The sequence below is a fragment of the Trypanosoma theileri genome (assembly GCF_002087225.1).
Source record: "Trypanosoma theileri isolate Edinburgh chromosome Unknown TM35_Tth_21_V1, whole genome shotgun sequence".
Lineage (NCBI taxonomy): Eukaryota > Euglenozoa > Kinetoplastea > Trypanosomatida > Trypanosomatidae > Trypanosoma > Trypanosoma theileri.
This window is the reverse complement of record NW_021639863.1, coordinates 451395-477724: the sequence shown is the minus strand read 5'-3', so window position 1 is coordinate 477724 and position 26330 is coordinate 451395. Positions and strand designations below refer to the sequence as shown.

The following is a 26330-nucleotide window of genomic DNA, read 5'->3' as shown; positions in this document are numbered from 1 at the left end:
AAAAAAAAAAAAACAATCACACATTGAATGAATATTTGCCGTTAGGAAGCATATATGCGTTCGTTAAGACATAACACGGCGGAAGGAATGATTTGCCGGGATGTCACAAGAGGTAATACGATGCAATCAAAGTGAAAATTTTCAATACTAACAATGGTAGGGAAGATAAGGGAAACAAAACGACGAACAACACTTTTTTTTTCTTCTTTTTTTTTTTTGGAGGGAGGTGAGTAATCAATAAATATTGAGATGACATTACCCTCACCAAGATTTTTTTCTTTTTTTTATAAAAAAGAAAAAAGGGTTAAATGCACTCAAGCGCTTCTGTAAATACACTACAGAGCAAGTGAAAACCCGCACCCCTTTTTCAGAAAATAAAAAAAAAAGTCAGTTATCAGTCCTGATGACAGGGGTGAAGAACCACCTGTTCTCCAACGACGCACCATGCATTTTTCAACACAATTGCAAAAAAAAAAAATAGTAAAAAAAAAAAAGTAATGCTAATACCACTACTATTACTACTACTACTACTACTACTACAACTACAACCACCAAAGATATAAAAATACAAAAAAAAAAAATCCTTTACCTATAAATTTATTCATAAAAATCTAAAGATGCACAGCTACACATCAAATGACGATCTCCATAAGCGCCATCGACTCGTCCTACAGTTGGCCAGTACTTTTCAATATATGAATAAGAAGAAGGGAATGCTGCCATTTGTCGACTATATGGTCTATCCCATTTATCAGAGGTCACACATTTTGCAGTGTGTGGTGCATTCTTTAATACGTTATTTTTTGTACACTGTTCACCTTTTTCAATAGCAGCAATTTCACCACGGATAGAAATAAGAGCATCTGCAAGGCGATCCAGTTCTCGTTTCGATTCTGATTCTGTAGGTTCAATCATAAGAGTTCCCGCTACTGGAAATGCCAAAGTAGGGGAATGAAAACCATAATCCATTAATCGTTTTGCAACATCTTCAGCTTCAATCTGAGCAGTTTTTTTAAACTGTCGTAAATCAAGAATAAATTCATGAGCACAAAAATCATGTTCACCAAGGAAAAGAATTGTGTAGTGATTCTCAATACGTTTTTTAAGGTAGTTAGCATTTAAAATAGCATACTCGGTACATGTCTTAAGTCCATGTGAACCAAGCATTAACATAAGCATATATGAAATAGTTAGAATAGATGCCGAACCATACGCTGCCTGTGAAACTTGTCCAAATGGTTGTGAGCCTCCAATTTTTTGGTTAAAGACAGAATTAGGCAAAAAAGGAGCAAGATGTTGACGAACTGCAATAGGACCCATACCTGGTCCACCACCACCATGGGGAATAGAAAAGGTTTTGTGAAGATTAATATGACAGACGTCACCTCCAATAAATCCAGGTCCAGTATAACCAACCATAGCATTAAGATTTGCACCATCAATGTAACATTGTCCTCCATAGTAGTGTACCATAGATGTAATGTTTAAAATATCCTTCTCAAATAACCCATATGTACTTGGATACGTTATCATAATACAAGAAAGTTCCTTTGAGTGTTTTTGGCACAAAGCTTCCAAGTCCTTAATGTCTATTCTACCATCAGGGAGACATTTTACCTTAACCACTGTCATTCCTGCTAATACAGCTGATGCTGGATTTGTTCCATGTGCACTCTCAGGTATAAGACAAACGTTGCGATATCCCTCTTTTTTAGAGATATGATACGCTCGAATCACACGAAGACCAGCATATTCACCTTGGGCCCCACTATTCGGTTGAAGTGAAACAGCATCTAGACCTGTAATTTCTCTTAATTTATGCTCAAGATCTAAACAAAGTGCGCTATATCCTCTTGCTTGATCCATTGGTGCAAGAGGATGTACATTAGTAAATTCAGACCAAGATAATGGAAACATGGCTGCAGCTGGATTAAGTTTCATAGTACAAGACCCCAAAGGGACGCAACCGTGTGTCAATCCATAGTCTTTCCGTTGTAGTCGATGAATATAGCGCATAAGCTCAATTTCACTCTTGTATTTTTGAAAAGTTGAGTGTTTCAAAAAAACCGATTTTCGTACTAATTCTAATGGTATAGCTGTTTTTTGCTCTGCTATATTTGATAGGGCAGTTATTACTGGTAATTTTAAACCTGCAGCCTCTAAAAGTGAGACAATATGTCCTTCTGTTGTTGCTTCGTCTACAGATATAGAAACTGTACCTGTACTATAATCAAGAAATATATTAATACCCTTTTCTACACAACGTGTTACATAGTCCTCTGGTGTTATTCCTCTTAAGTTTACAGTTATAGTATCAAAAAAGGAATTATTTACTACAGAATGTCCTGCAGATTCCATTCCAACTGAAAGAATTTTTACTTTGGTATGAATTTCATTTGCAATCTCTTTGAGACCCTCTGGACCGTGATAGATAGCATAAAAAGCATTTACTGTTGCCAGTAAAGCCTGTGATGTACAAATATTTGATGTTGCTCTTTCACGCTTAATATGTTGTTCCCGAGTTTGAAGTGCCATACGTATAGAAGGATCACCGGCGGAGTCTTTACTTACACCAATAATACGTCCTGGAATTAGTCGTTTAAATTCTTCCTTTACAGCAAAAAAGGCTGCATGAGGTCCTCCATAACCTAATGGAACACCAAAACGTTGTGCAGAACCTAAAACCACATCGGCTCCCATTTCACCTGGAGGTTTAAGAAGTAGTAAAGACATTAAATCAGTTCCACAACAAGTAATAATACCTTTTTTTTTAGCAGTTTCAAATAGTAATGAAAAGTCATGAAGAATTCCCATGGTATCTGGGGTCTGAACTAAAATTCCACAGAGTGATGAATCTTCCCAATCGATCATATTTGGATCCCCAACAATAACTTTTATTTTAAGAGGTTCTGCTCTACATTTTACCATTTCTATACAAGATGGGAAAACATCTTTAGAAACGAAAAAAGTATCTCGTTTTCGGTGAAAATGTTGAAAAGCAAGATACATTGCTTCAGAGCATGCAGTAGCTTGATCTAAAAGTGATGCATTCGCTACATCCATTTTTGTTAAATCAATTATGACAGTCTGAAAATTTAAAAGAGACTCCAGACGTCCTTGTGATATTTCAGCTTGATAAGGAGTGTAGGGAGTATACCATCCAGGGTTTTCAATAATATTTCGAAGTATTACTGGTGGAGTAATGGACTCATAGTATCCTTGTCCAATCATACTCTTTAATACCTTATTACGCGCACCAAGAGAGCGCAAAAGGGCCAAGGCATCTTTTTCACTCATAGCGGTGGACTCCTTTAGTGGCGGTCGCAACACATCATCTGGAACAGCGGCTGTCATTAACTCGGATAGGCTTTCTTTACCAATCGTACGAAGCATAGACATTGTATCGGCTGTAGTTGGACCAATATGGCGATTAATATAACTGTCTGTGGCAGTCCATCGAACAAATGTCGATAGTGTTAGTGCACTACGAAGAAAAGAACGGTACATTCAGACCTACACCCCTTCCGAGTAGTCGAAATTAAATAAATAAATAAAAATAATGAAAAAGAAAAGAAATAAATAGCTCAAAGAATGTTGAATAATCACAATAATAATAATAATAATAATAATAATAATAATAATAATAACTCATATAGTCATAATATCGGTAATAAAATATATACAATACAACCATATATATATATATATATATCCCCTTCACGATTATTTAATGTCACCAAACCGAAGCAATATTTCAAGTTGGGTATTCCATAAAGTAGTCATGATGAAGTGCTTCTATAGCATTTATACGCCTAAGAGGGTCCAAGCATATCAATCTCTGAAGCAGTTCCAACGCTGAGGTTGACGCTTCTGGAAAAAATTCCCTCAATGGACGAGGATTTCTCTTTTCAAAGTGAACCTTCCCCCAATCAGGAAGATGAACTGCAGTTGGCCAAGAGGATGACGTTGGTGTTCCCAGTACTTCAAATATTTTTGACAATTGTCGGATGTCTCCATCACCAGCAAAAAAAGCCCCACCGTAACCCCGCAGGAGTTCTGCAAAAACACATCCAACAGACCACATATCAATTTCTGGTCCATAACGTCGTTGACCAAGTAACAACTCCGGAGCTCTATACCACCTTGATACTACTTCATGCGTCATGGATTCATCCATATCCCAAATTCGACTTAGGCCAAAGTCGCCGAGACGCAAAACACCATCCCTTGTTAAGAAACAATTGGACGGCTTCACATCACGATGCAAAATTCCTTCCTTATGCATGTACGCAACAGCTGAAAGTAACATTTTAAAAAGTTTCTTGGCATTCTGAGAGGGAAGAGGATTGCTTGCACTTCTTCCGGATAGCATTGTGCCCAAATCTGTCGTGCAACGTTCCATTACTAATGCAATAGCGCAACCACATGGGAATACGTCGTGGGTATGAACAATGTAAGGGTGCTTCAATCGCATAGCGACAAGTAGCTCCCTAGCTACAGGGTGAGGAATACCCTCATCAAGCCTAGATAGAGTAATCATTTTGATCGCAACAGGTGCTCCAGATTCTTTAATCAAAGCTGCACGAACAACGCCAAAACGGCCTTCTCCTATTGGAGGTCCAAGTATAAACTGATCCATAAATCACCTTTTTTTAATTTTTTTTTTTTTGTTATTCTGCTTCAGTTCCCTTTTTGCGCCACTCTACACCTTCCCCTAGACCATCCTAATAATAAGCAAATTGAGAAAAGAGAAACATATTTTCATGATGACATAAAAATGGGAGAGGGTATAATAAAAATAGAGCAAAATACATTTCTTTAAACCTCTTGGTGAATATTCCCATATTCCCAGAACACATCTTTGCTTTGTTAATTATTATTATTATTATTTTTTTTTTTTTTTTGGTAATGATTTTCTGCTACTTTGAAAACTTTCTCGTTTCAAGAACCTCTGTCTTTGATATTTTTTCAGCACCCGACTCAGTCGAGAGAAGTTTTGCCCGAGCAAACATACTTATTTTACCCTTTTTAGGAATCTCATGACTTGTCTCAACTGGTTGAATTATCTCAGGTATAATTTGAGATTTCATACTTTCTGTCTGAGTTTCCTCCTTTATCGCTGCGACGCCAACATTACTTATCACATCTATGGGGAATTGCTGCTCCACAGTAGCGTTACTGGAGGAAAGAAGATCATCCACACTTATGAGTAGTGCTTCCACAGCAGCAGCAGAAGGATTATCATCATCACTAACACTCGTTGTACACTTTTGAAGAATACCTGGAACACCAGACTCTACAGATACTTCCTCAACAAGAGCAGATTGACTAAGGGAATTTTTTTTTCTTAAAAGCTCACTACGTAACGCATCCGTAACTGAACTACAGTTTTTCTTTGCTGTCGCACGAGGTAAAAGAGGAATTGGGGCCCTTCTACGCAACGCAGAAGATCCGACAGATACTGGTGCAACTGAGCTATTTGTTTGGTACATTCGTATTTCTGCGTAACCTTCGCGTGGAGCCGTTTTATCTTTGCGACTAAACATGTTATCATATCTCTGGCGCTTTCCCCCCGAGTGTGAGAAAGGAGTTACATTCTCATCATTATTATCATCATCATTGCCTTGTTCACTAACATCTGAGTCATCCTCCTGGAAAGTATTTTGTTGATGCCGCGCCAATTCGCCCGGGAGAGAAGTTGAAGCAAGTGACTCCTCACTATTCTTATCGTGGGAAATAACACCAGAGTTATTAGTCTCCTTGCGGGCCCTCTTGAATTCCTTCAAAAACCGAGAAACGTCCATTTTTCTTTATCAAATCAAAGCTTTATTATTATTATTATTATTATTATTATTATTATTATTATTATTATTATTATTATTATTATTTTGTTTTGGTAATTGAGATAGCAGAGAGGGGGAAAAAAAAGAGAGAGAAGTAAGTTCAGATGAAAAAAAAAATAATAAACTCGAAAATTGGATTATTTTGCTACAGTCAGGTAATTTATTCTTTTTTTCCTTTTTCTTTTTCTGTAACACTGCAGGTTGGACACAAAGTGATTCATATTTCACTTGGTGAACGGTAAAAGTAAAAAGACACACGCAATATCAAATAAGAGATTCCCATTCTCTACATTTCGCCCTGTAGAGAGCAATGCAACGCTGCAGCGCTGATCACATGACACACGTGAGCGATTGCGAGAAGGAAAAAAAAAAAAAAACAATAATAATGAAAAAAGAGGGAAAGGAGACGAGAAGGGAGCATGAAAAAATTCAAAGGAAAAGTGTCAAAAAAACAAAAACAGTTCAAGGTCAACTTCAACAAGTAAAATAATGAAACTGGTGTTTAATCAAGAACCATGGCCTTGTCGACAATTTCAACTAAATAAATGAGAAAAAAAAGTCATATGAAAATACACACGCAAATTAATACTAATACTAAGACTAATAACAATACTATATATTTATATACTTAGTATTGTTATCCCATGATGAGAATAATAAGAATAGTACTAGAAGCAGTGGTATCATTAGATTACTACTGCTCCATACCCTCCAGACTACTATCACCATGGTGTTCAGTGCAAAAAAAGTAGCGAATGGGAACTTCATCTCTTGCCTTCATCATTTCTAAAGGAGAAAGTGTAGAAAGCACCAGGTGGTTATACTGAGACAGAACATCAATTGCATCAGCGTTATCGTCGATCACAATCGTCTCTGTGAAAAACTTAAGCTTTTCTAATAAAATATCTCGATCGACATCTGTAAAACTCTTAAAAGGTCCCTTCTCCAGTCTAAAATACGAATCCACCAGACGTCTCACAAGCATCATCATGCTTTCTCCCTCAGCTACCGTAACACAGATTACCTGATACCTCGTTGCTGACACAAACAAGAGGACATTCACAACATCTGCGTCTTCAGAATTCCTAAGATTATCTTGTAAAGATGCTATAAACGAAATACTCGTGGTACGTTTTCCATCATCAACTGATGAATAAACACCAGCAATAGCAGCTGAGACATCATCACTACTAGAACTAGTGTCAACATCGCAATAATCATTAAAATAAGCTTCTTCCTTATTACCACTCTCTACTATAACCGATTTTGTAGAATTTGCCACTATTTCAGTAGAGTATGTTAAATGAGAAGCTTCATCACTGATACCATGGAAATTTTCTTCCAGAGACTCTGTATTTTTCTCTAACTGCTTTTCGGTTTTTGATAGTTCATTTAACACTGGCTTTGAAAGTAATGAGTAACACGTACAACAAATACGTTGCGGTTTCTTCGTCTGTAGTTGCGGTAGTTGCACAAATATGTTGGAACAGGAAGCACAAAAAATGCCTCCACAGTAACGGCAGTGGTGACGTCTACAACTAAAAGTAAATGTGACCTCACATTTTTGACATGCCAATATCACTCGATCAGACTTCCATTCGCCCAACACTGAACGCCTGGTTAACATCTGCTGTGTGAGAACCCTAAAGAAGAAAATAATAATGTATATACATACAAAATAAATAAAAGAAAAAAAAAACACAAATTGAAAATTAGGGAAACCAAAGATATAAAAGAAAATAAAAATAAAAATAAAGAACCCCATCACTATTTTTAAATTCCTTTTAGACACGATTAAAATGAGAGACAAAGTTTTTCTCTCTTTCTCTCTCTATCTCTCTTTCATTTTCATCCTTCTTTCTTTTTTACATAAAAAGGGTTTCACTCCTCACGACGGCGTCCCATCCAAGGGCTTCTGAGGCTCTTTTCCATTTCCTACTCTTTGCAGAGGGATCTGAGGTAACCACGAAATATCTGCATTATAAACCACTGAAACATCATCAGTGTCACTTTCACTCATTGAATCATCTGCCAGTGGTCCGTTTAACTTCAAAGGCAGACCAGCATAAGATGATTCCTCCGGCAACAAATTATTCCCAGTAGTGGAATCTGTACCACGCATAACCTCCATTTTTCCTCCTGCAATAAATGTACTTTGTGTTGTCGGTACAGTACTGAAAGACTCATACCCCAGCACAAGATTTTCTCTATGGACAGTATCATGAGCTCGTTTAGTGACATCAAATGTTTCTAACATCACAAACGGCTGCACAAAATCTGAAAGAATCACTGCAGTAGGTTCACTATAATCGGCTTTAGTGTAGGTTGCATACTCTTTACTAGCTGCTTTGGAGAGATTAAGTGCAAACTCAGGGAGTCGTTCCATTTGATACTCTCTGGAGAGAAAGACAAACGGGTTACGTAAAGGCTTTACCTCGAAGGAAGATGTCATTAGAAACAAATTTGGCATTGGGGCTAATCGGTTGGAATGTGCCGGTGCTACACTCATATGTTCCTCCACAACACTGACAGCCTCCAGTAAACCCTCTTGTCGACTGTTCAGTGCAGATGTATCACTTACTTGTGCTGATTTTCTTGTGCGAAGTTTTGTCAGTCGTCTCTTTGCGCGATTATCACACAAGAGCATTCTAAACAATGCAAGCAATGGAGATAAAATAACAGCGCGTCCCTCCAAACCGGTTGTTTCCACCTTCACTTGCAATGGCGTGGCCAATTCACGAATGTGTGGTTTACACGTCACATAATCCCGCCATTCTGCTTGACGTCTCTCGGTATCTTCTATATGCTTCTGAAGCTTTTTTGTGCTAGTGAACTTCGCCCGCCGTTCGAGAATAGACTCAAGTTCTTCAGCCGTTGGCGGGGCTATTCCTTTGCGCAGGACAGTTTTCACTCGCTGTTGCCTTTCAATCATCTCCTGTTGATGAATTTTGTCAAGAAAACTCGTCTGCCCCACAAGCTCTCCATTACCAAAATTAACATAATCACTTACCACAGATTCATCTAAATTGTTACTCATATCTATGACTCTCTTCAGTACAAAGAACAGAAAAATAAATAAGGAAAAATATCAATGTAGTTACATGAAACATATAAAGAAAAAAGAAAATAAGAAAGAGACAAAGGAAGAAAAGAAGAAAAAAAGGAATGAAACAGAAATACCAGGAGTGTGTATAAAAAAAAAAAAAAGCAAAGACAAAGACAAAGACAAAGCTCTTTTTACAACAACACCGACAACAAGAGGATTATATATATATATATAATCAAGAGTCTCAAGAATCACGCCCAGCCATCCATAACATTGGAGCAGAATCACTAACAAACAATACACGTGAACTGGGCCAATTCTTTATAATGTTAGACCGTAACGCCTTAACTAACCACGCAGCGGCTACTCCACCCCCTGTTATTAGAAACACATTAGACACGAATGAACGTTGTGTATATGGGTTGCAGAGAACTAGAGACTCCTCAATAAGCATCATAATCCAATCAGCCACCATGGGTAATGGAATATGTAGTTTTAAGTATGTTGAATTTGAAAGGGTTTCATGTAAATCAACTGCCTCTTCTGCGGCCTGTAGAAAAAGGTCTTGCATGCCACTTCCAATAGTAATAGCCTCCACGACAGGTGTACTATACATTACTGGAACTACACGGGTTGCCTGATTTCCAATGTCCACCACACAACCATTCTCCAACGCCCCGTAAAGATTTAACATCCATGAATGTTGATCCACAATACTGCAGCTTCCACGAAATGTAATGGAGCTGAGCCAACGCAGTACATATTGTGAAAATATGGGATTTTCATCAGCGCTTACCAGTAACTCAACATTTTTTTGAGTCCCCATAAGTCTTGAAGCACAACATAAAACTCGTAAGAAAGAATCCAGTTCTTCTACCGATGTTCCTAGATTAAAACGCTCCTTAAGTTTCTGAACACCTTTTGGAGTTTCAAAGACTCGCTTACTAGGCACATCACCTGAAAAGTACACCTTTGTCAGACGGCTTCCAATGTCAAGAGCCACATTAGACATACGTCACAGGGCACCTACTCTACGAGGAAACACAGAGAACAAATAATAATAATAATAATAATAATAATAATAATAATAATAATAACAAAAAAAAAGAGAAGCGTCTGAGAGAACAATAATAATAAAAAAAAACGAAAACAATAATAATGATAATAATAACAGTAATAATAAATAATATTCCTATAATACTGCATCTTTTTTTTTTTTTTACTGAGCTTAGACTTAAAGAATTTTACGGTTTTACTACTTTGTTAACAGCTGCAGAAGTCAAGAGAAAAATAATAAACACACACGTCGCGTTTAGATGTAATTAGGCTTAGCAAGAAGAAGAAGTCGTTTTCTTCTTCTTTGTGGATGTAGTTGTCCCAGCTGTCGCGGTTGTTGGAGGCAGTGCATTAAACATGGGGAGGGTAGAGCTAAGTGCCACCTTGTTGGTCCTCACCTTCACTTGTGGTGGAATGAGGTTTTTGAGAATTTCACGTTCTTTCCTCCTGCGACCATGAATGCTATCTACAAGAACACGCTCCATCTCGGAGGGCTTCTGCTTCTTGGACTTCTTCCGCTTTACGCGCTGTTTCCCTCTTCTACCTGGCATCCTTTCAGAACTTTTAACAGAATTACTTTATTCTTTTTTTTGTTTAATAAAATAGTAATAATAATAATAAGAATAAGAAACAAAGTATGAAAGTGTGCACCAAGAGAGTATGTGAGTATCACATGAACGGGGAGTTATTTAGTATCCCCTGATTACAGTACATCCATCCCCGCTCCCAAGAAAAACAGAATAGATATTCACAGAGAAAAAATACGGAAAAATAATACATACATATATATATATATTAATAAAAGAAAATAGTAAAAAAGGGTAATTTTACCCAGAAAGCAAAACAACACATATACGTATCAGTCACGATTAAATATACACTTTGTGACAATCTACATGTGTAGGTGTGGGTGTGTATCGCATTTAATCTTGTGTGTTTTTAACTCATACTGGGATCATGTCTGCAATACCAGGTGTAGTCTCGTCAGAACGTTTCCAATCTATTCGAATAGGGTGAAGCGGATCAAAGAGAACGTAACGCTTGGGGTCAAGTGCTACGAGCTTAAGGATCCGAATATAGTTTACCGTGTTCAGCGTTCGAAAACTACGTGATTCACCCAGAATCTTAAAGGCGTCACTGTTAAGTTTAGGATTGCGTTTAGAAACATCAGGGGGTCCTGCTAAAGAGAGCAACAACTGTTGAAACTCCAAAAAAGCCTCATAACGAATCAAATCCCTCGCCTTGTCAGCCATTATATATGAATTTATGAAATGTTTAGAGACTAATCGAAGCTCTCCAGCCAGCATTAACTTACTGAAACCCAGTTGTTCATGCAATTCATTTGAGTATTGCACAAGTTGCCATGAATAATAATGTGTTGAAAAGAAACGAACAAAATCTGACCAGTTTTTAAAACGTCTCATACCACTGGCATAAAACGGTAATTCTCGTACAAGATTTTGTACATGTGAAGAAGCAAGTGATCCAGAGAAATCATCATTGTCAAGAATTGCCATTACGTGATCCACGAGAAGCATCTCCGCTGGCCATGCAGCTACCATATCAACAGGAACACCAGTATCAAGAGAAAAACAGAGTTTCAGGGTCTCTGGTACGTCATCCACCAAAACAGCTGATGTCACGGGATATATTGAAGAGAATAATGGCCCGAGGTAGTGTGACTCAGAAGATGGTAATAACACGCGTACAACCATTCGTCCTCTTTCATTTTCAGTAAGATTATCTTCTTGAAGATGCATTACAAATTGTAGTTCATAAAGCCCATTATAGCGACGTGCTTTACGACGTACAGCAGCCGTGTTAATATGTATAATCATCGCCATGTCAGAAGGGAGATTATCTCCAAGCGAGAAATTAATCCCCTCACACAGTTCATGATTTACAAATAAGACAACTGAGTGCTGTGTCGTGCAAAGAGTGTTAGGAAACATTACAATGCTGTAAGATAAATACAACAAAGTAAATGATAAACCGAATAGAAATAAATAAATAAAACGCAGTTTTGCGTGAAGAAGAAAAAAAGGTAATAAACAAGAATACCCTAGCCTTACTCCCTCTTTAAAGAAATAAAACACAAGAGAAAAAATATTTTGTTTCCATGATTGTTCAAACAAGTTTTGATGCATTATTTACATATCTCTATCAAATCTTTCCCCGATGATGATTGCTAATACATAACAGAAACTAACGAAATGGAAGTGCTGAGAAGCCCTTTTATCCCGCTTCCCGCTCGGGGCGGAGTGGGTTGGGTTGGGTGGGCTTTTCAGAAACTTACTGTTAGGCAGACTGTAAAGATAAAAGAAATAGAATTTGGTTTACCAAAACCCATAAATCTGTAGTTCCAAAAAGTAAGGCTTTGCCATTCTTATCGCAAGCTTTCAAAAAAAAAAAATACTTCAAAAATAAAACTAATAGAGCAAGAAGAAGAAAAAAAAAGGGGGGGGGGAAGAAGATAATGAAGAGTGGAGAAATATGACTGGTTTTTCTTTTCTATTTCAGAGTTTAAAGTAAATTGTATTTAAGAAATAAGAAATTCACAGACGACAATCTATATATATATATATATATATATATATATATATTACGAAGAAGACCTTTTTATATTGCTCCAAAATACATTCATCCTACCAAAGTCTGTTCTTGTCCTTAAAACCAAAGAAGAAAATATCATAGAAAAAAAGACTCCCCCAACAAAACCCCAATTTCGCAACTCTATTGCGTTAGATTCCCTCTTTTCCAGAAACTTAGGACCAATGTATTCATCGTAAGTGCATTTAATTAGATAAGGAATACCAAGATAACTCACAGGTACACGCTTAGAAGCAGGGATATAGCACTTTGGCAAGGCAAGGCTAAGCGCCGCAAATCCAGCGAATGCTCCATTTGATGTGGCACAACAGTCAAAACGTGTATTTGTCTTGGTGCTGCTTAGTTGACTACTGAATAAGTAGGCAAAACTACTAAAAAATCCCGCTCCCGCGTAGAGAATCAAACCGTTTTTCCACCCAATAACATCTACAATGGGTTTGACCAGAAGAAATGATGCAAATGAATTCAAGATCGCATCAGAAGTCTTATGAACGTACACACACGAAAGTGGATTCGGAAAAAAGGAAGTACATTTGGTTAGAAACACATCTCTCATCACCATAGGCTTTGAGCTGCGCAGCATTACAGAATTATCAGCGTAGCTGTCTTTGTGATAAAGCAGAAAAAGAGTCTGGTCGCTTGTAAGAGTCATCGCGAAAAACATTGAAGCATTGCTTGCCACCGTGTGAGTCGCCATCGCAGAGAGGACTTATTATCTGCCATTTATAAATCAAGAAAAATAAAAAAAAACAAGGGGGAAAAAAAAACAAAGTCAATAAAAAGAAGAGAAAGAATCAAAACAGGAAGAAAAAATAAATGATATTGAGATCAAATAATAATAATAATAATAATAATAATAATAATAATAATAATAACACACACAAAAACAAAAAAAAAGAGACCAGAAAGAGAATGAGAATACATATATATATATATATATATATATATATTGCATGATTTCACATGCAAATGAAGAAATACCTCAACATATATACAGAGAGTATTACTTTTTCAATAGATAGAAACACTACTGCATGTTGTGCTTCCTTCTAGCCATAGCGCCAGCTCCCGCGAATACCACCGTTTCCATTATGTCCCACATACTTTTGCAGATATTCTCAAAATACTAGAGACATAAAAACAAAAAAAAAAGTGACATCCTATCACATTTTTTTTTTTTTTTTTTTGAAGGGTGGTTCCCAAACTCTTCACTCGGAATACCAACCAAAAAAAGATAGAAAAGACGTTTAAAAATCCATCTTTCTGTATTCCTTTTCACTTTTGCTATCATCCGTATTTACGCTGGACTTCTGCCTTATTTGACGAATTACGGCATAGTCACAGAAATAATTGAAGTTTCAAAAACAAAAAAAAAAAAAAAATGATGACGTAAGAGGGAGAGAAGGAATAAATAAATAAGTAAATAAGAAAAAAAAAATGAGTGAGAATGAGAGTGACAAACAAACATGTGTCCTCCATCTCTACAACCATACATTTTCTTCACCTGCCTTATACCGTTTGAGTACATTTTTCTCTACGTTGAACCTAATAATAACAATAACAATAATTATCAACCATTTCATTATCTTCTCTTCCCGCCATCACAGTTTGCTAGCTGTGATGTGTGGGTTGTACACCATCATCTGCTCACGCAGTGTATTATTATCAGCGCGGAATCGCATAAGCGTAAAAATAGGCGTTTTGCGGAAGGCCCCGCCGTCAGCTGCATGAATGGCCTCAACGCCTTTGAGTGCCGCCGCGTCGCACACCGCCGCCATTTCCACCACCGTCGCCCCAACAATGCCGGCAAGTCGCAGCACAGACACCGCCGTGCGGCCACATCCCACAAAGTCTTCCACAATCAACACACGTGCGTTGCTACCAACACTGCCGTTGCGAATCGACTGCGAAGGCGGTAACTCGTTCAGTTGCTGGCTCTCACGCACAAAGGAAGCAGGGAATCGCTTCGTCTCACGCACAAGTACAAGCGGAAGACCAAGTTCAACCGCCAGCGGGGCGCCAATGAGGTATCCGCGGGACTCCACAGCAAGAATGTGTGTAGGACCGGCATCGCCCATAGCGCGGTAACGCTGTGCGAGAAATTCAATTACTTTCCGAAATAACATGGGTCTTTCCGTCACACTGCTAACGTCAAATAGACGAGTAACGTTTCGCCCAGACGATGGCGCAACCTCACTGAAGACATTCGCATACAGATCCTTTGCTAGGGGATGGGATTCGTCAAGCAAAAAATGATTGGGTGCACATTCACAAACTGACATCACAATTACTTCCTACACCAAAGAAAAAAAATAAAAATAAAAAAAAACAATATATATATATAGAAAATAGGAAAAAAAAAAACAAATCACGTGCTTACCAATGCAAAAAAAAAAAAGGAATAAAGAATAAAAAGAAGAAAGATTGCCTCCGTGAACCCATACCAAAAACAAGTAAAAGAAAAGAAAGGGAGAATGAGAGAAAATCCAGTGTATAAGAAATAGGTAACTTTTCCATAAGAGAAATAACAATAAGAATAAGAAGAGAAAGAAAGAAAGAAAGAAAGAAGGAAATCTTTTCCAAAACTTCAGTATAACATCTCGATCACTCAAATTGAGTGAGTTGAGTTTTAGTCAAAAAACAAAGGCCACTGGGGGGATCGAACCCCCGACCTCCGTCTTACTAGGACGGCGCTCTGCCATTGAGCTAAGCGGCCACGGTGATGAATCTCATTATTGCTTTTCGTTTTTCTTTCAAATATTTAGAATCGAAATAAAAATATTCCCTCATTTTTTTTTTTTTGTCTTTTCTCTTACTACTTTATATTCTTTTTATGTTTACTTTGCTAATTTGGAGTTTTTTTTTTCTTTTTTTCTTATTCTTTCGGTGCAAATGTTGCCTCCTTTTTAATTGACGCCAATCACCAGCGATGGTGAAGAAACTTGGACACTGAAGCGCAAAACAATTTTCCAGTCTTGCTTGCCACATCAAAAATGGCATAATCGTAATAATAATATTCTATATCGATAAAGGTTTTTGTAGAGAGTGTCTTTCTTGACTTCTCTTACTTGGTGATATCAACCAAAAATCCCGAAAACCGTCGACAGCAGGGTTCGAACCTGCGCGCGAGATCGCATTTGATTTCAAGTCAAACCCCGTAACCACTTGGGTATGTCGACCGACGCGTCCGAAAGAGTGGAGATAATTCACTCTTTAAAATTTTATTTCACAATATAACCGGCATCATCATCATCATCACTGTGGAACTAGTCAAGAAAAAAAAAAAAATGGAAGGTTTGGAAAAAAAAAAACAACAATAAAAAGAAAAAAATAAAGACCGGAAGTATAAACACAGAGGCAAATCCATAAAAAAAAAAAACCACAAGAAGGGAAAAAAAAAGAGAATTATTCAACACAAGAGAATGAAATAATGGACGATGATCAACATAAAGAAAAATATTAAAAGAAAGATTGCTAAAAAAAAAAAAAAAAAAAACAATGGTTCAAATTATCTTTTATTTCCACTTTTTTCTTATATTGTTTTCCGTACACTTTATTGGGGTTTCTTCTTTCAACTGCCCCCCACCCCACTCCCTATCACATGAAAGACATATATATATTTACAATTATAGTTTGCTCAACGCCTCACTGCAACTTATCGCACGTTTACCAGTATAGTTCAACAGATCTCCACAATTCTCATCTGTTAACGCAGTCTCATCCACGAATGAAAAAAATGGAATCTTGCTGTAGCGACCATTGCGGTATGAATGTGACAACTCCACACCCTTTAGGAATGTGAGTTGAAGCAGCGAAACTACCTCAAGAACAGTAGCGCCACTTGCTTCAGCAAGCTGAAGACCAGAAAGTGCAGTTCCTCCTGTCGCGAGGACGTCATCCACCAGCACAACACGTGAATTCTTGTCAATACTTCCAAGACGAATCGTCATGACTTCTGGTTCTACCTCCTTGTACTCTTTTTCGTAGGGTTCACTCTTAATGAGAACACCCGCATTCTTGTTCGCCTTTCGCATGAGCACAAAAGGTATTCCTAGTTCCACTGCAATTAGAGGTCCAAAAAGAAAGCCACGCGCATCGAATCCCATAATATGTGTAGGAGGTTGTGGAAAACTTTTGTATCGTTGCACAAGAAAGTCACGTATTGAACGCATCACGAGTGGGTTTTCCGTAATACTCCCAACATCTGCAAAACGAGGAACGTCGTGAGGAGAAAACTTGGGTGAGTACCATCTGTATGCTTTTTGAATCTGCGCATGTAAAGGTGAATTGCGCGCGAGGGTGTAGTTGTATGGAGTGATCTCAACAAGAGCCATTTCCAGAAATATAAGAAATAATTTCCTAACAAAAAAAAAAAAAGAAAAACTACTACTCTCAACGGAAAAAAAAGTGTAAGGAAAAAAAGATGAAAAAATTCTTTTTTTTTTTTTCTTTCACCATAAATAATAGCTTACCCAAACACCCAAAAAAACATAGATACACAGATACAATAATAATGAAAAAAAAAGGTAGAAGGTCAAGTTAGAAAGAAGTACAATCATTGCATGATTTCACCCCTTTCAACAAAGAATAACAAGAACCAAGTTGCATTGTATATATATATATATATATATATATATATATATATATATATATATATATACCCTCATTCTTTTTTTCTTTATCTTGTTATCTCTATTGTTCACTGGATGCGAGCGACACGTTGCCTTTCTAAAGAAAGAACATGCTCAACATCTTCGTCATTAATTAGTTCTCGCCCAAAACTTGCTGCACAAGAGCGCATCAAGGCAGCAGCCATGGAAAAGGAATTGTTGTGAATAAAGGAATCACGGTTGTTCCATCGTGGTTCTTGCTCAGCGAAACTAACAAGTCTGTCTGCGAGACGGCGTGACTTGCAGACATCCCCAGTGTCAAATCTGCGGCATACACACCGAACCTGGGCCAAATATTCTCGTACTTCATCTGGTTTAAGTGCAGGAGAAGTTGCCGCATCCATTAAAGTCTCTGGTTGCCATCGTACTGAGACAGCTAGGCGCAGAAACTCAATGTCATTCTCTGCCCGGTTTGTGGATAAGGCAAGAAAGTTGAGATCAATAGGTAACTCATGCGTCTGGTATGGATATTCCAGTGGTAGTACTTGTCTGTGCATCACAGCAAAAATACCCTCATGTACAACATTACTTGCCTTTGAAATAACGTGACAGTCCAATGTAACATGTGTTCCATTAGCTAATTGTAAAATACCGGAACGCAAAACATTGACATTGTGATCCTGTTTCGGTGCGATGCGAGTTTTAGAGTTCAACAGTTGCTTCTCACCAAGCAGAACTTCACCCACAGGTGCTACACTCCGCATCCACATGGACCATTGTTCTGGATTAATACCATCTCCCTCCACACGAAGGGGTACATCTCCAATAGGAGTGGCACTTTCACGCGTGATAACACGCGCACAAAGATGCAGAAGAATATACTCCGCTAACAAAACATCACCTTGGCAAATAGTATTTGCAAAGTACTGCACCACAAAAGGACGTTTGTTCTCAAAATAGGGAGAGAGTATAGGGCGTTCTGGGGTAGTGTAAACATGTCTCCAGGACATGCATATCATACGGGAAAGTAATGCAGGAGGAAGATTTTCCGCATGCCACGTGCCGAAGATTTCAAACTCATCTAATTCAGCAGTATCATTTACGCAGGAAGAATTCGAATTGTCTTCTATGAAACCAAAAAAATCAACCACATCATTTAACTTTAATTGTTCTCTTTCGAATCCACCATGATGAATAACAGTTACAATACACGCAGTGTGAAGAGTGGTACTAAGTGGTGGATGTGGTAAATTTAACTGCTGGTATAATGGTACACTCACCTCTAAATTATGTTCATTTTTCTCATGAGATAATGTCTCTTCACGACGTATTCTTGTGTCACGTTCTACAGTGGTGTCCTGTTGTTCTAGTGGTGGATTGTGATCATCAAATGATTTCCCTTCCGGTGAGCGTCCTCGTCGTTTGCGGTCTATTGAAGCAAACTCCATTTCAACGTGTGGCTGATGTGTTGCAGCCCTATCCTCTTCACCGTCTTGCTGATTATAAAAGTGTGCGTTTCCTGGAACTGGAATAACATAGTAACGTGTGGCTTCCAGCAGGGCCACGTCGTCTGTGTGTGTGTCACCGAAGAAGTCAGTGGGAGAAGCACGATAGAGCGAGACGACCGGCTCTACTTCCTGCAGCATCCCGCGGCAACGACGGAGACCAGTGAGACCCGTACGGGTACTATTATTATTACTATTACTACTTCCCCCACCATTAATACTATTACTACTATTGCTAGTGTTAGTAAGTGTTGGTGTTGGTATTGGAAAGATGTCGGGAGGCGGGTGTTGGAGGATTTGCGGAAGACGTTCGTGCACGAAGCGGAGGGCAGCCGCCACATCATTAAACTCATCGCTCTTCTCGCGCAGCAATTCACCCATTGCCGCCTCGCTGCCCACCCGGTCCATTATTCCCACAGCAGAGACCACGGAACAGGAAGCACACTCTAAAAAAAAAAAAAAAAACAAAGGGTGAGAATGAGAGTGAAAAGAAAGAAGTAGAAAATGAATAGTGAAATGCATCTAATCTCTCCCCCCCCCTTTTTTTTTTTTTACAACTACATCATTTTTGTCGGCGTAAATTATACGTCGTTCAATGCAAATTTGAAAAATTAGATAGGGTTCCAGTGAATAAGTACAACGACAATATGTACAATAATAAAGGCAATAACAACAATAAAAAAGAATTATATGTATACACATATATACACACATAAATAAATAAATAAATAAATAAATATACATATACATACATATATATATATATATATATAATATTATGGTAACCATACATTAACAGGTTCCTTTACATGTGGAGCGGATGACAGACATTCAATCACACGTGAAACAAATACCTCATCACCCTTCTGGAAAGGTTCATATCGCTTTAAAAGAGCGCGAAGTAGTTTATGTGCCTCTAACAGTCCATCTTTCCATTTTCGCAATTTGTCAGCAACTTCACAATCACGTTGATGGAGAACGTAACCAATTGTAGCATCGTCCAAGGCCTTTAACCATGTTTTCGACTCAATACGATCACTTTGAGTTTTCTCAACATCACGCATATATTGAGAAAACATCAAAGAAACCGCCTCATATTGTTCACTCAAGCGAGAAAGTTCCTGCGATTTGGCACAATGCTTTGCACTAAGAGACCTATTCTCCATGGATACCTTGGCATTGCTTAGAAGAAGAGATTTGATTTCATCATACATGGATAATTCAAAGTTCATGCGATCAACCAATTGTTCCGCACCGCTCTTCACTAGCTGACGTTGTTTCTCCTCGATATGGTGGAAACACCGACGATTAAACATCGGTGACCAATCGCACTGGAGTCCTACAAAAGTTTCTCGTTCAAGTAAGAGAAACATTTCACGGCGCCTCAATACATCTTGCCATAGACTACATTCATTTTTGGCTATTGATAAATTAATTTTAGTATCCTCCAGGGATTGTTTCACAGCAGCTAACTCTTTGTTCTGTTCAGCGTAGAGCTCCAACTCCTTCTGAGCAAGGAAGAGACTATGACAAAGGTCTTGCGTCACCCGTTCATACTCAGCTTCTCTCTCTTTGGCTCGCTGTTTCTCCTTGAGAAGTCGGTCTTCCATGACAGAGAATCTTGCCTGCATAACCTTCATTTCTTTGTCATATTTTGTGCGGGCTTCTTCTAGCATCTTTTCAGACATATGGACCTGCTGTTTAAGACATTCATTCTCCTTAATAACATAAAAAGATTCTCGCTTATGAATTTCACGTTCATGTTCACGAGATGCTTCCAACTCCGTTATTCGTTTTTTCAATTCCATAATGATAGAAGAGAGTTCACACTCGCGAAGAAGGGCTTCTTGAACTTCGTTAGAACGCATACTTTTTACAGTTTCATACTTTTCTCGCAAACGCATGTTACTTGATTCCTTTTTATGACCATCTACTATCATTGAATTCTCGTGCCTCACATTCTGCTGCTGTCCAGGAGTTGTTGTAGAATCTAAAGGGCACGCAGCTTTACCTACTAGCATCACTTTGTGTGAGATTTTTTACACTACCCTAGTTGACTGAGATAACACCACCTTCTATAAACTTTCTTTCGCAAAGTACTCAGGAGTAATAGACAAGCGTCGTTGCGCTGTTCCCTTGCAGCAATCATGTGATTAAAACAATACAAAGAAAGAAAAAAAAGAGAACGAGAGAAAATAATATAATAAACAAGTCAAGAAATAATAATAATAATGACAAATAAAGAGTAACACAAAACACGTCTTGGTTACACAATGAGTATAGAAGAGAAAACAGAAATCAATCAAGTATAAAAAAGAAAGAAAACAATCCGACAGAAGTAGAGTTTGCTCGACTTAAATCATGCGGGCGAGGAAGCGGTTAATGAGGGTGTCGCGGTTACCGTAGTCACCGCCCTCAACAAAGTGGCGACGCTTCTGGCGCATGCCACCGGCAGGTGGGGCCAGCTTGAAGGGCCACAGACCGTTTGTCACCTCGCGGAAGTGCTTGCCACCAGTGTAGATCTGGTTCACGACGTCCTCGGCGCACACGACATCCTCGTTGTTGTACTTGTCCTTGATCATCTGGTTGTCGTTGATCTTCACACGCTGTCCATTGATCTTGAGGTGACCGCGCTTGTACACCATGGCACGGACGGTGCTCAGGGATGGGTAACCGTACGCAATGTAGGGCTCAACGGCGCGGAGCATGTTCTCCATGGGCTTGTTCAGGCGCACGAAGACAGTGTTGAAGATCTGGCGCAGACGCAGAAGCTGCAGGATCTTGCGCTGCTTGGGTGCCACCTTGGCGATACCGCGAATACGGGTGACCACGGCCACCTTTGGCTTTGTCTCGAGGTAGTAGTTACCCTGAGCCTTGGCGAGACGGCGGAGGTGCACGAGCTTCTTCTCGGTGGAGCGGTACTCACGGGAGTACTTGAGACCACGGGAGTAGGCCAACTTCTTCAGTGCAGTCTTGGCAGCCTTGTTGGCATCAATTGCCTTCTTGAAGTTCTCCGTCTGCTGCTGCTTGAATGCGGCACGCTTGATGGCGGACTCTGGGGCAGGGACAGTCTTCGCGGGCATGTTCTCTATCTTCTTCTAGGAAGAAAAACAAATAATGGAAAAAGTTCGAACATTATATATATACGTCTAATTTTTTTAGGGGTAGTGGAGTTTTTGTTATATACAGTAGCACTAAAAATAATAGCTTTTTCTGTGAAACGAGTGTCAGTCGTCTCAACAGAGATATTCTCACTCTGTGAGAATATGATGTTATATAAGAAGTAAAAACAAAGTAAAATAAAACAGAAATTCAATCAAAAATGCACATTCACGGTAAATACCTAAATCATGCGGGCGAGGAAGCGGTTAATGAGGGTGTCGCGGTTACCGTAGTCACCGCCCTCAACAAAGTGGCGACGCTTCTGGCGCATGCCACCGGCAGGTGGGGCCAGCTTGAAGGGCCACAGACCGTTTGTCACCTCGCGGAAGTGCTTGCCACCAGTGTAGATCTGGTTCACGACGTCCTCGGCGCACACGACATCCTCGTTGTTGTACTTGTCCTTGATCATCTGGTTGTCGTTGATCTTCACACGCTGTCCATTGATCTTGAGGTGACCGCGCTTGTACACCATGGCACGGACGGTGCTCAGGGATGGGTAACCGTACGCAATGTAGGGCTCAACGGCGCGGAGCATGTTCTCCATGGGCTTGTTCAGGCGCACGAAGACAGTGTTGAAGATCTGGCGCAGACGCAGAAGCTGCAGGATCTTGCGCTGCTTGGGTGCCACCTTGGCGATACCGCGAATACGGGTGACCACGGCCACCTTTGGCTTTGTCTCGAGGTAGTAGTTACCCTGAGCCTTGGCGAGACGGCGGAGGTGCACGAGCTTCTTCTCGGTGGAGCGGTACTCACGGGAGTACTTGAGACCACGGGAGTAGGCCAACTTCTTCAGTGCAGTCTTGGCAGCCTTGTTGGCATCAATTGCCTTCTTGAAGTTCTCCGTCTGCTGCTGCTTGAATGCGGCACGCTTGATGGCGGACTCTGGGGCAGGGACAGTCTTCGCGGGCATTGTTTGTATCTCGGCCGTGCTATGCTGGTATTAGGGTAGAGAGAGAGAAGAAGAAGAAGAAAAGAATTTGCAAGAAAAATAATAATAACCACCAATAATAAAAAATATTAAAGAGAAAAAACAAATATAAGATGTGGAGAAATCAAAGAAAAATAAAACAAAAAAGGGGGTGGATAAAAGAAAAAAAGAGAACCAATAGTAACTGAAGGAAAAAAAAAAATGGCCTCAGAAAAATAGATATATAAACATCACAAGAGAAAATCGCTGGACTTTGAAACCATGACACTTCCTCTTATACAGTCAGTCTTAGATATGCTTCCCAACGATTTCGTTGTATAGGAGGCTACGGACTATATAAAGAAGAGGAATAGCGAAAAAACACCAAGACAAAAAGCTATGAATAAGCAGCGATGAAGATGTAAAGAAAAAATCAATTAATCCAAGATTCATAGAGTTATAAAGTGAGGCTACAGTAAATCGTGAAGCGTCGCTTCCAAGAACAGTCGCTGTGGCACATGCAAAGGGCACAATAAGAAGTACTTCAAGTGGAGTAACGAGAAAATTAATTGCAGTTGCCAATGCAATCTGTAAAGCACAGCAGTGCAACATTCTGCAAAATATGAGAGTTACAATACTTGTAAACATAGGCACTGGGAATATACCACCGAGAATACCAGCAGTCGCAGCAAGAATCAACTTACGCGCATTTAGCTGTTGAAATGGCACTACAATACCACGATGCGCAGCATCTCGCAATCTTCGCATCATTTAATCCTGTTGCAACCCTCTTCAATGAAGAAAACAAAAAGAAAAAAAACGACGTGCAGAGTCAAAATATACAAAGAATGAAGGATAGTAAAAAAAAAAAAGAGATGAAATTATTATTTACTATTATTCAACATATGATGAGAGAGAGAGAGAGAGTGAGTTATACAACATACATAGCATACATTGCCACCCACCCACCCCTACACACAAAAAAAAATAAAAACATTGAGAATAATAATACAACCATCTCAAAAATTCGTCTCGCTCATTATCGCCTGATTTATTTCTTCTTTTTCTTTTCCTCTGTTTTTCATTTTGAGCAAATAATGATAACACTTTCATTTTGCGGTAATTTCAACACCCTCCTTCTGCATCTTATTTCGTAGAGCTTTCTCTGCCAATATATCATCTGCCATTTCCTCTGTGCATTCCTGCACCTCAACAACTTCAGGGATCCAATGCATAAGCATACGTTCAATCCCATTTTTTAGTGTTACACCAGAGGAGGGGCATGATTTACATGCTCCCTCTAACATCACAAATACAGTCCCATCATCCATGTCTATATACCGCACATTTCCACCATCAGCCTGTAACATGGGACGAATACGTGTGGCCAACAGCTCCTTTACTGCAAGGATTACTTCATCGTCATCCTCCTCCGGCTCCGTGTCATTGTTATGACCGGTGATAAGTTCCTCTCCCTCTTCAGAGAGAATATTCATTTTACTCTCTGCAAACTGTGTAATACACTCCTTAACAAGTGTCGATAACTCCTCCCAATCAACCATAGGATCCTTTCGCACTGTAATATACTCATCAGCGAGGTATAATGCGTCTACTCCGGGAATTCCAAAAAGCATCTCTGCTAATGGTGACTTGTAAGCGTGTCCTGCGTTTGGAAAGTCCATTGACAATCCAGGTTTCAGGAATGATAAATCCATCGAGTAGAAGCGAAGACAGTCTGGGTTTGGTGTCTCGTTTGTTTCAACCAAAATAAACCGCCTTGCCAGACATAATGGGGCCAATGTGGAATTTATAACAACTTGCTCTTGTTGAGATTGTTGGCGTCTAAAGAGAGTATTGCCAGAGTAACGCATTGAGCGGAGTGTTGAGGGTGGCACCCATCGGGCTATAGAGAGACGGAGAGCAGTACGGGCGCTAAGAAGATCACATCGAGTGGGCCGCCACATCTTGGATTTCCCACCCACTATACATATAAATAAAACTACAACATAATAAAGAGGTTTTTTTTTTTTTTTTTTTTTTTTTAAAAAAAAAAAAAAAAAAAAAAAAAAAAAAAAAAATAAACACACAGAAAAAAAAAAAAAAAGAGTAAACATGGTTCAAAATAAATAAATAAACACATTAAAAAAGAAAAACACACACAAAAAAAATGAAGAATAACAAATAACAATTTCACATCCTTACCGAAAGAAACACAGAAATGCATCACTTTAGCTTCCATAGAGTATTTGATAAAGTTATACAGTAACACGTGCAGGAGCATTTTCACGTACAAAGGCAGCAACTTCTTCACTATTTATGAAATCTTCTTTTATGGGCACATCATCTAGATCGGGACAGGGGAACAGTAAAATAGCTGCAATAGAACCTAACTGTGTTAACTGTTCTCCGGTTACATGATTACTAGAAAAAATACTAACCCTCCCTCCACCCTGTTTCACAAATTGGACAAGAGATAAGTAAAAGTGTCGCTCAATTGGACTACTAGATCGAAATAAGGCATCGCTAATCATAAGTGTACCCACAGCACCCATCATTGCGGCTTGATGTACAATCTGTGGCGTATACACACATCGATCTGGATCATTATTCATGGTGTCTTGAAAATTCTGCCAAATTCTAATTTCATCACTACATCGTGTGGAATCCATTTGTCTTGCGACGCTGGGATCTGCAAAGGCCGTGCGTAGCGCATCATTTGTAATATCTGTTACCTTTACAAGAACCACTTTGGAAAGATTCTTATGAATAACTCGAAGTGGACCAGTCTCTGCTTGCATTGTCACACGTTCCATGTATTGCTTAAACTCTTCTCGAATATGGGCGGGAGAACAGATAAGTACCAGTTTTATTTTTTCAAAATCAATATGTGCACATATAGCATCCATAACATGTTTAAAAAAACGTTGAATACTCTTATCTCGTGCCGTTCCATCATTTTTATGTTTTTTTGCAATCGTTATTTCCACTTTTGCCTTGGTATACATAAAAGAAGGTGTTACCAGTAGCACATTGGCTTTTCCATTATCCATGAGAACGGCCGCAGTATCTGCTTTAGATTCATTATCGCAAGCTTCCTGCAGACGGGTATTTATAATTTCATCCCACTCCTTCTTAATAATCGTAACATCCTGCGGAGGAAATGTATGTATAGATAATGTGTGGTGAGCACCTAACTTCACATAGTCATTCTCGGATACATTAACACCATGAAGACGGAGTTCATCCGGAGAAAAATCCACTTGTCGCACTTCTAGTTCTAATGTGATGACATGCACTTGAGCGGTTTGTGTACCCGTTGATGTTTCCTTCGCCACTTTGCGTTTCGTCTTTGTTCGCACACGATCACCGGGAATCACTAAGTTATATAAATGCCACAAATCTTCACTCGTGCTTAGTGACACTTTCACTTCAACTTTACCATCAGATCTAATGGCTTTTCGCAACAGACGCATCCTAACACGTTCCCTTAACCCCCTTTTTTATTGCAATGGGAAAACAACAAAAAAAAAAACAAAAAAAAAAGAAATACAGATACAAAAATCACTTCAAGAGAGAAAGACAAAAAAAAAA

General features: G+C 39.0%; 17 protein-coding genes across 17 annotated transcripts; all 17 read right to left on the bottom strand.

Moving 5' to 3' along the window:
• Positions 1-597: 597 nt before the first annotated feature.
• On the bottom strand, positions 598-3507 carry TM35_000212920 (glycine dehydrogenase; the record flags this gene model as incomplete). Its single annotated transcript, XM_029027142.1, has 1 exon — positions 598-3507. One exon carries the CDS (start codon positions 3505-3507, stop codon positions 598-600), a length of 2910 nt encoding a protein of 969 aa, XP_028881752.1.
• A 247-nt stretch (positions 3508-3754) lies between these two features.
• Positions 3755-4639, bottom strand: TM35_000212910 (putative protein kinase; the record flags this gene model as incomplete). The annotated part of the gene is made up of 1 exon (XM_029027141.1): positions 3755-4639. One exon carries the CDS (start codon positions 4637-4639, stop codon positions 3755-3757), a length of 885 nt encoding a protein of 294 aa, XP_028881751.1.
• Positions 4640-4919: 280 nt separating this feature from the next.
• TM35_000212900 (uncharacterized protein) lies at positions 4920-5804 on the bottom strand (the record flags this gene model as incomplete). The annotated part of the gene is made up of 1 exon (XM_029027140.1): positions 4920-5804. The coding sequence occupies one exon, from the start codon at positions 5802-5804 to the stop codon at positions 4920-4922; it is 885 nt and encodes a 294-aa protein (XP_028881750.1).
• A 733-nt stretch (positions 5805-6537) lies between these two features.
• TM35_000212890 (putative zinc finger protein) lies at positions 6538-7470 on the bottom strand (the record flags this gene model as incomplete). The annotated part of the gene is made up of 1 exon (XM_029027139.1): positions 6538-7470. One exon carries the CDS (start codon positions 7468-7470, stop codon positions 6538-6540), a length of 933 nt encoding a protein of 310 aa, XP_028881749.1.
• Positions 7471-7731: 261 nt separating this feature from the next.
• Positions 7732-8880, bottom strand: TM35_000212880 (uncharacterized protein; the record flags this gene model as incomplete). Its single annotated transcript, XM_029027138.1, has 1 exon — positions 7732-8880. The coding sequence occupies one exon, from the start codon at positions 8878-8880 to the stop codon at positions 7732-7734; it is 1149 nt and encodes a 382-aa protein (XP_028881748.1).
• Positions 8881-9133: 253 nt separating this feature from the next.
• TM35_000212870 (uncharacterized protein) lies at positions 9134-9901 on the bottom strand (the record flags this gene model as incomplete). Its single annotated transcript, XM_029027137.1, has 1 exon — positions 9134-9901. The coding sequence occupies one exon, from the start codon at positions 9899-9901 to the stop codon at positions 9134-9136; it is 768 nt and encodes a 255-aa protein (XP_028881747.1).
• A 988-nt stretch (positions 9902-10889) lies between these two features.
• Positions 10890-11897, bottom strand: TM35_000212860 (uncharacterized protein; the record flags this gene model as incomplete). The annotated part of the gene is made up of 1 exon (XM_029027136.1): positions 10890-11897. One exon carries the CDS (start codon positions 11895-11897, stop codon positions 10890-10892), a length of 1008 nt encoding a protein of 335 aa, XP_028881746.1.
• A 650-nt stretch (positions 11898-12547) lies between these two features.
• Positions 12548-13252, bottom strand: TM35_000212850 (uncharacterized protein; the record flags this gene model as incomplete). Its single annotated transcript, XM_029027135.1, has 1 exon — positions 12548-13252. One exon carries the CDS (start codon positions 13250-13252, stop codon positions 12548-12550), a length of 705 nt encoding a protein of 234 aa, XP_028881745.1.
• A 904-nt stretch (positions 13253-14156) lies between these two features.
• On the bottom strand, positions 14157-14837 carry TM35_000212840 (putative Adenine phosphoribosyltransferase; the record flags this gene model as incomplete). Its single annotated transcript, XM_029027134.1, has 1 exon — positions 14157-14837. One exon carries the CDS (start codon positions 14835-14837, stop codon positions 14157-14159), a length of 681 nt encoding a protein of 226 aa, XP_028881744.1.
• A 1344-nt stretch (positions 14838-16181) lies between these two features.
• Positions 16182-16889, bottom strand: TM35_000212830 (putative Adenine phosphoribosyltransferase; the record flags this gene model as incomplete). Its single annotated transcript, XM_029027133.1, has 1 exon — positions 16182-16889. The coding sequence occupies one exon, from the start codon at positions 16887-16889 to the stop codon at positions 16182-16184; it is 708 nt and encodes a 235-aa protein (XP_028881743.1).
• Positions 16890-17254: 365 nt separating this feature from the next.
• On the bottom strand, positions 17255-19078 carry TM35_000212820 (E2F target protein 1; the record flags this gene model as incomplete). Its single annotated transcript, XM_029027132.1, has 1 exon — positions 17255-19078. One exon carries the CDS (start codon positions 19076-19078, stop codon positions 17255-17257), a length of 1824 nt encoding a protein of 607 aa, XP_028881742.1.
• A 368-nt stretch (positions 19079-19446) lies between these two features.
• Positions 19447-20691, bottom strand: TM35_000212810 (uncharacterized protein; the record flags this gene model as incomplete). The annotated part of the gene is made up of 1 exon (XM_029027131.1): positions 19447-20691. The coding sequence occupies one exon, from the start codon at positions 20689-20691 to the stop codon at positions 19447-19449; it is 1245 nt and encodes a 414-aa protein (XP_028881741.1).
• A 333-nt stretch (positions 20692-21024) lies between these two features.
• On the bottom strand, positions 21025-21753 carry TM35_000212800 (60S ribosomal protein L7; the record flags this gene model as incomplete). Its single annotated transcript, XM_029027130.1, has 1 exon — positions 21025-21753. The coding sequence occupies one exon, from the start codon at positions 21751-21753 to the stop codon at positions 21025-21027; it is 729 nt and encodes a 242-aa protein (XP_028881740.1).
• Positions 21754-22013: 260 nt separating this feature from the next.
• Positions 22014-22742, bottom strand: TM35_000212790 (60S ribosomal protein L7; the record flags this gene model as incomplete). Its single annotated transcript, XM_029027129.1, has 1 exon — positions 22014-22742. One exon carries the CDS (start codon positions 22740-22742, stop codon positions 22014-22016), a length of 729 nt encoding a protein of 242 aa, XP_028881739.1.
• A 306-nt stretch (positions 22743-23048) lies between these two features.
• TM35_000212780 (uncharacterized protein) lies at positions 23049-23510 on the bottom strand (the record flags this gene model as incomplete). The annotated part of the gene is made up of 1 exon (XM_029027128.1): positions 23049-23510. One exon carries the CDS (start codon positions 23508-23510, stop codon positions 23049-23051), a length of 462 nt encoding a protein of 153 aa, XP_028881738.1.
• A 338-nt stretch (positions 23511-23848) lies between these two features.
• TM35_000212770 (uncharacterized protein) lies at positions 23849-24703 on the bottom strand (the record flags this gene model as incomplete). The annotated part of the gene is made up of 1 exon (XM_029027127.1): positions 23849-24703. The coding sequence occupies one exon, from the start codon at positions 24701-24703 to the stop codon at positions 23849-23851; it is 855 nt and encodes a 284-aa protein (XP_028881737.1).
• Positions 24704-24994: 291 nt separating this feature from the next.
• On the bottom strand, positions 24995-26212 carry TM35_000212760 (eukaryotic peptide chain release factor subunit 1; the record flags this gene model as incomplete). Its single annotated transcript, XM_029027126.1, has 1 exon — positions 24995-26212. The coding sequence occupies one exon, from the start codon at positions 26210-26212 to the stop codon at positions 24995-24997; it is 1218 nt and encodes a 405-aa protein (XP_028881736.1).
• Positions 26213-26330: the final 118 nt, after the last annotated feature.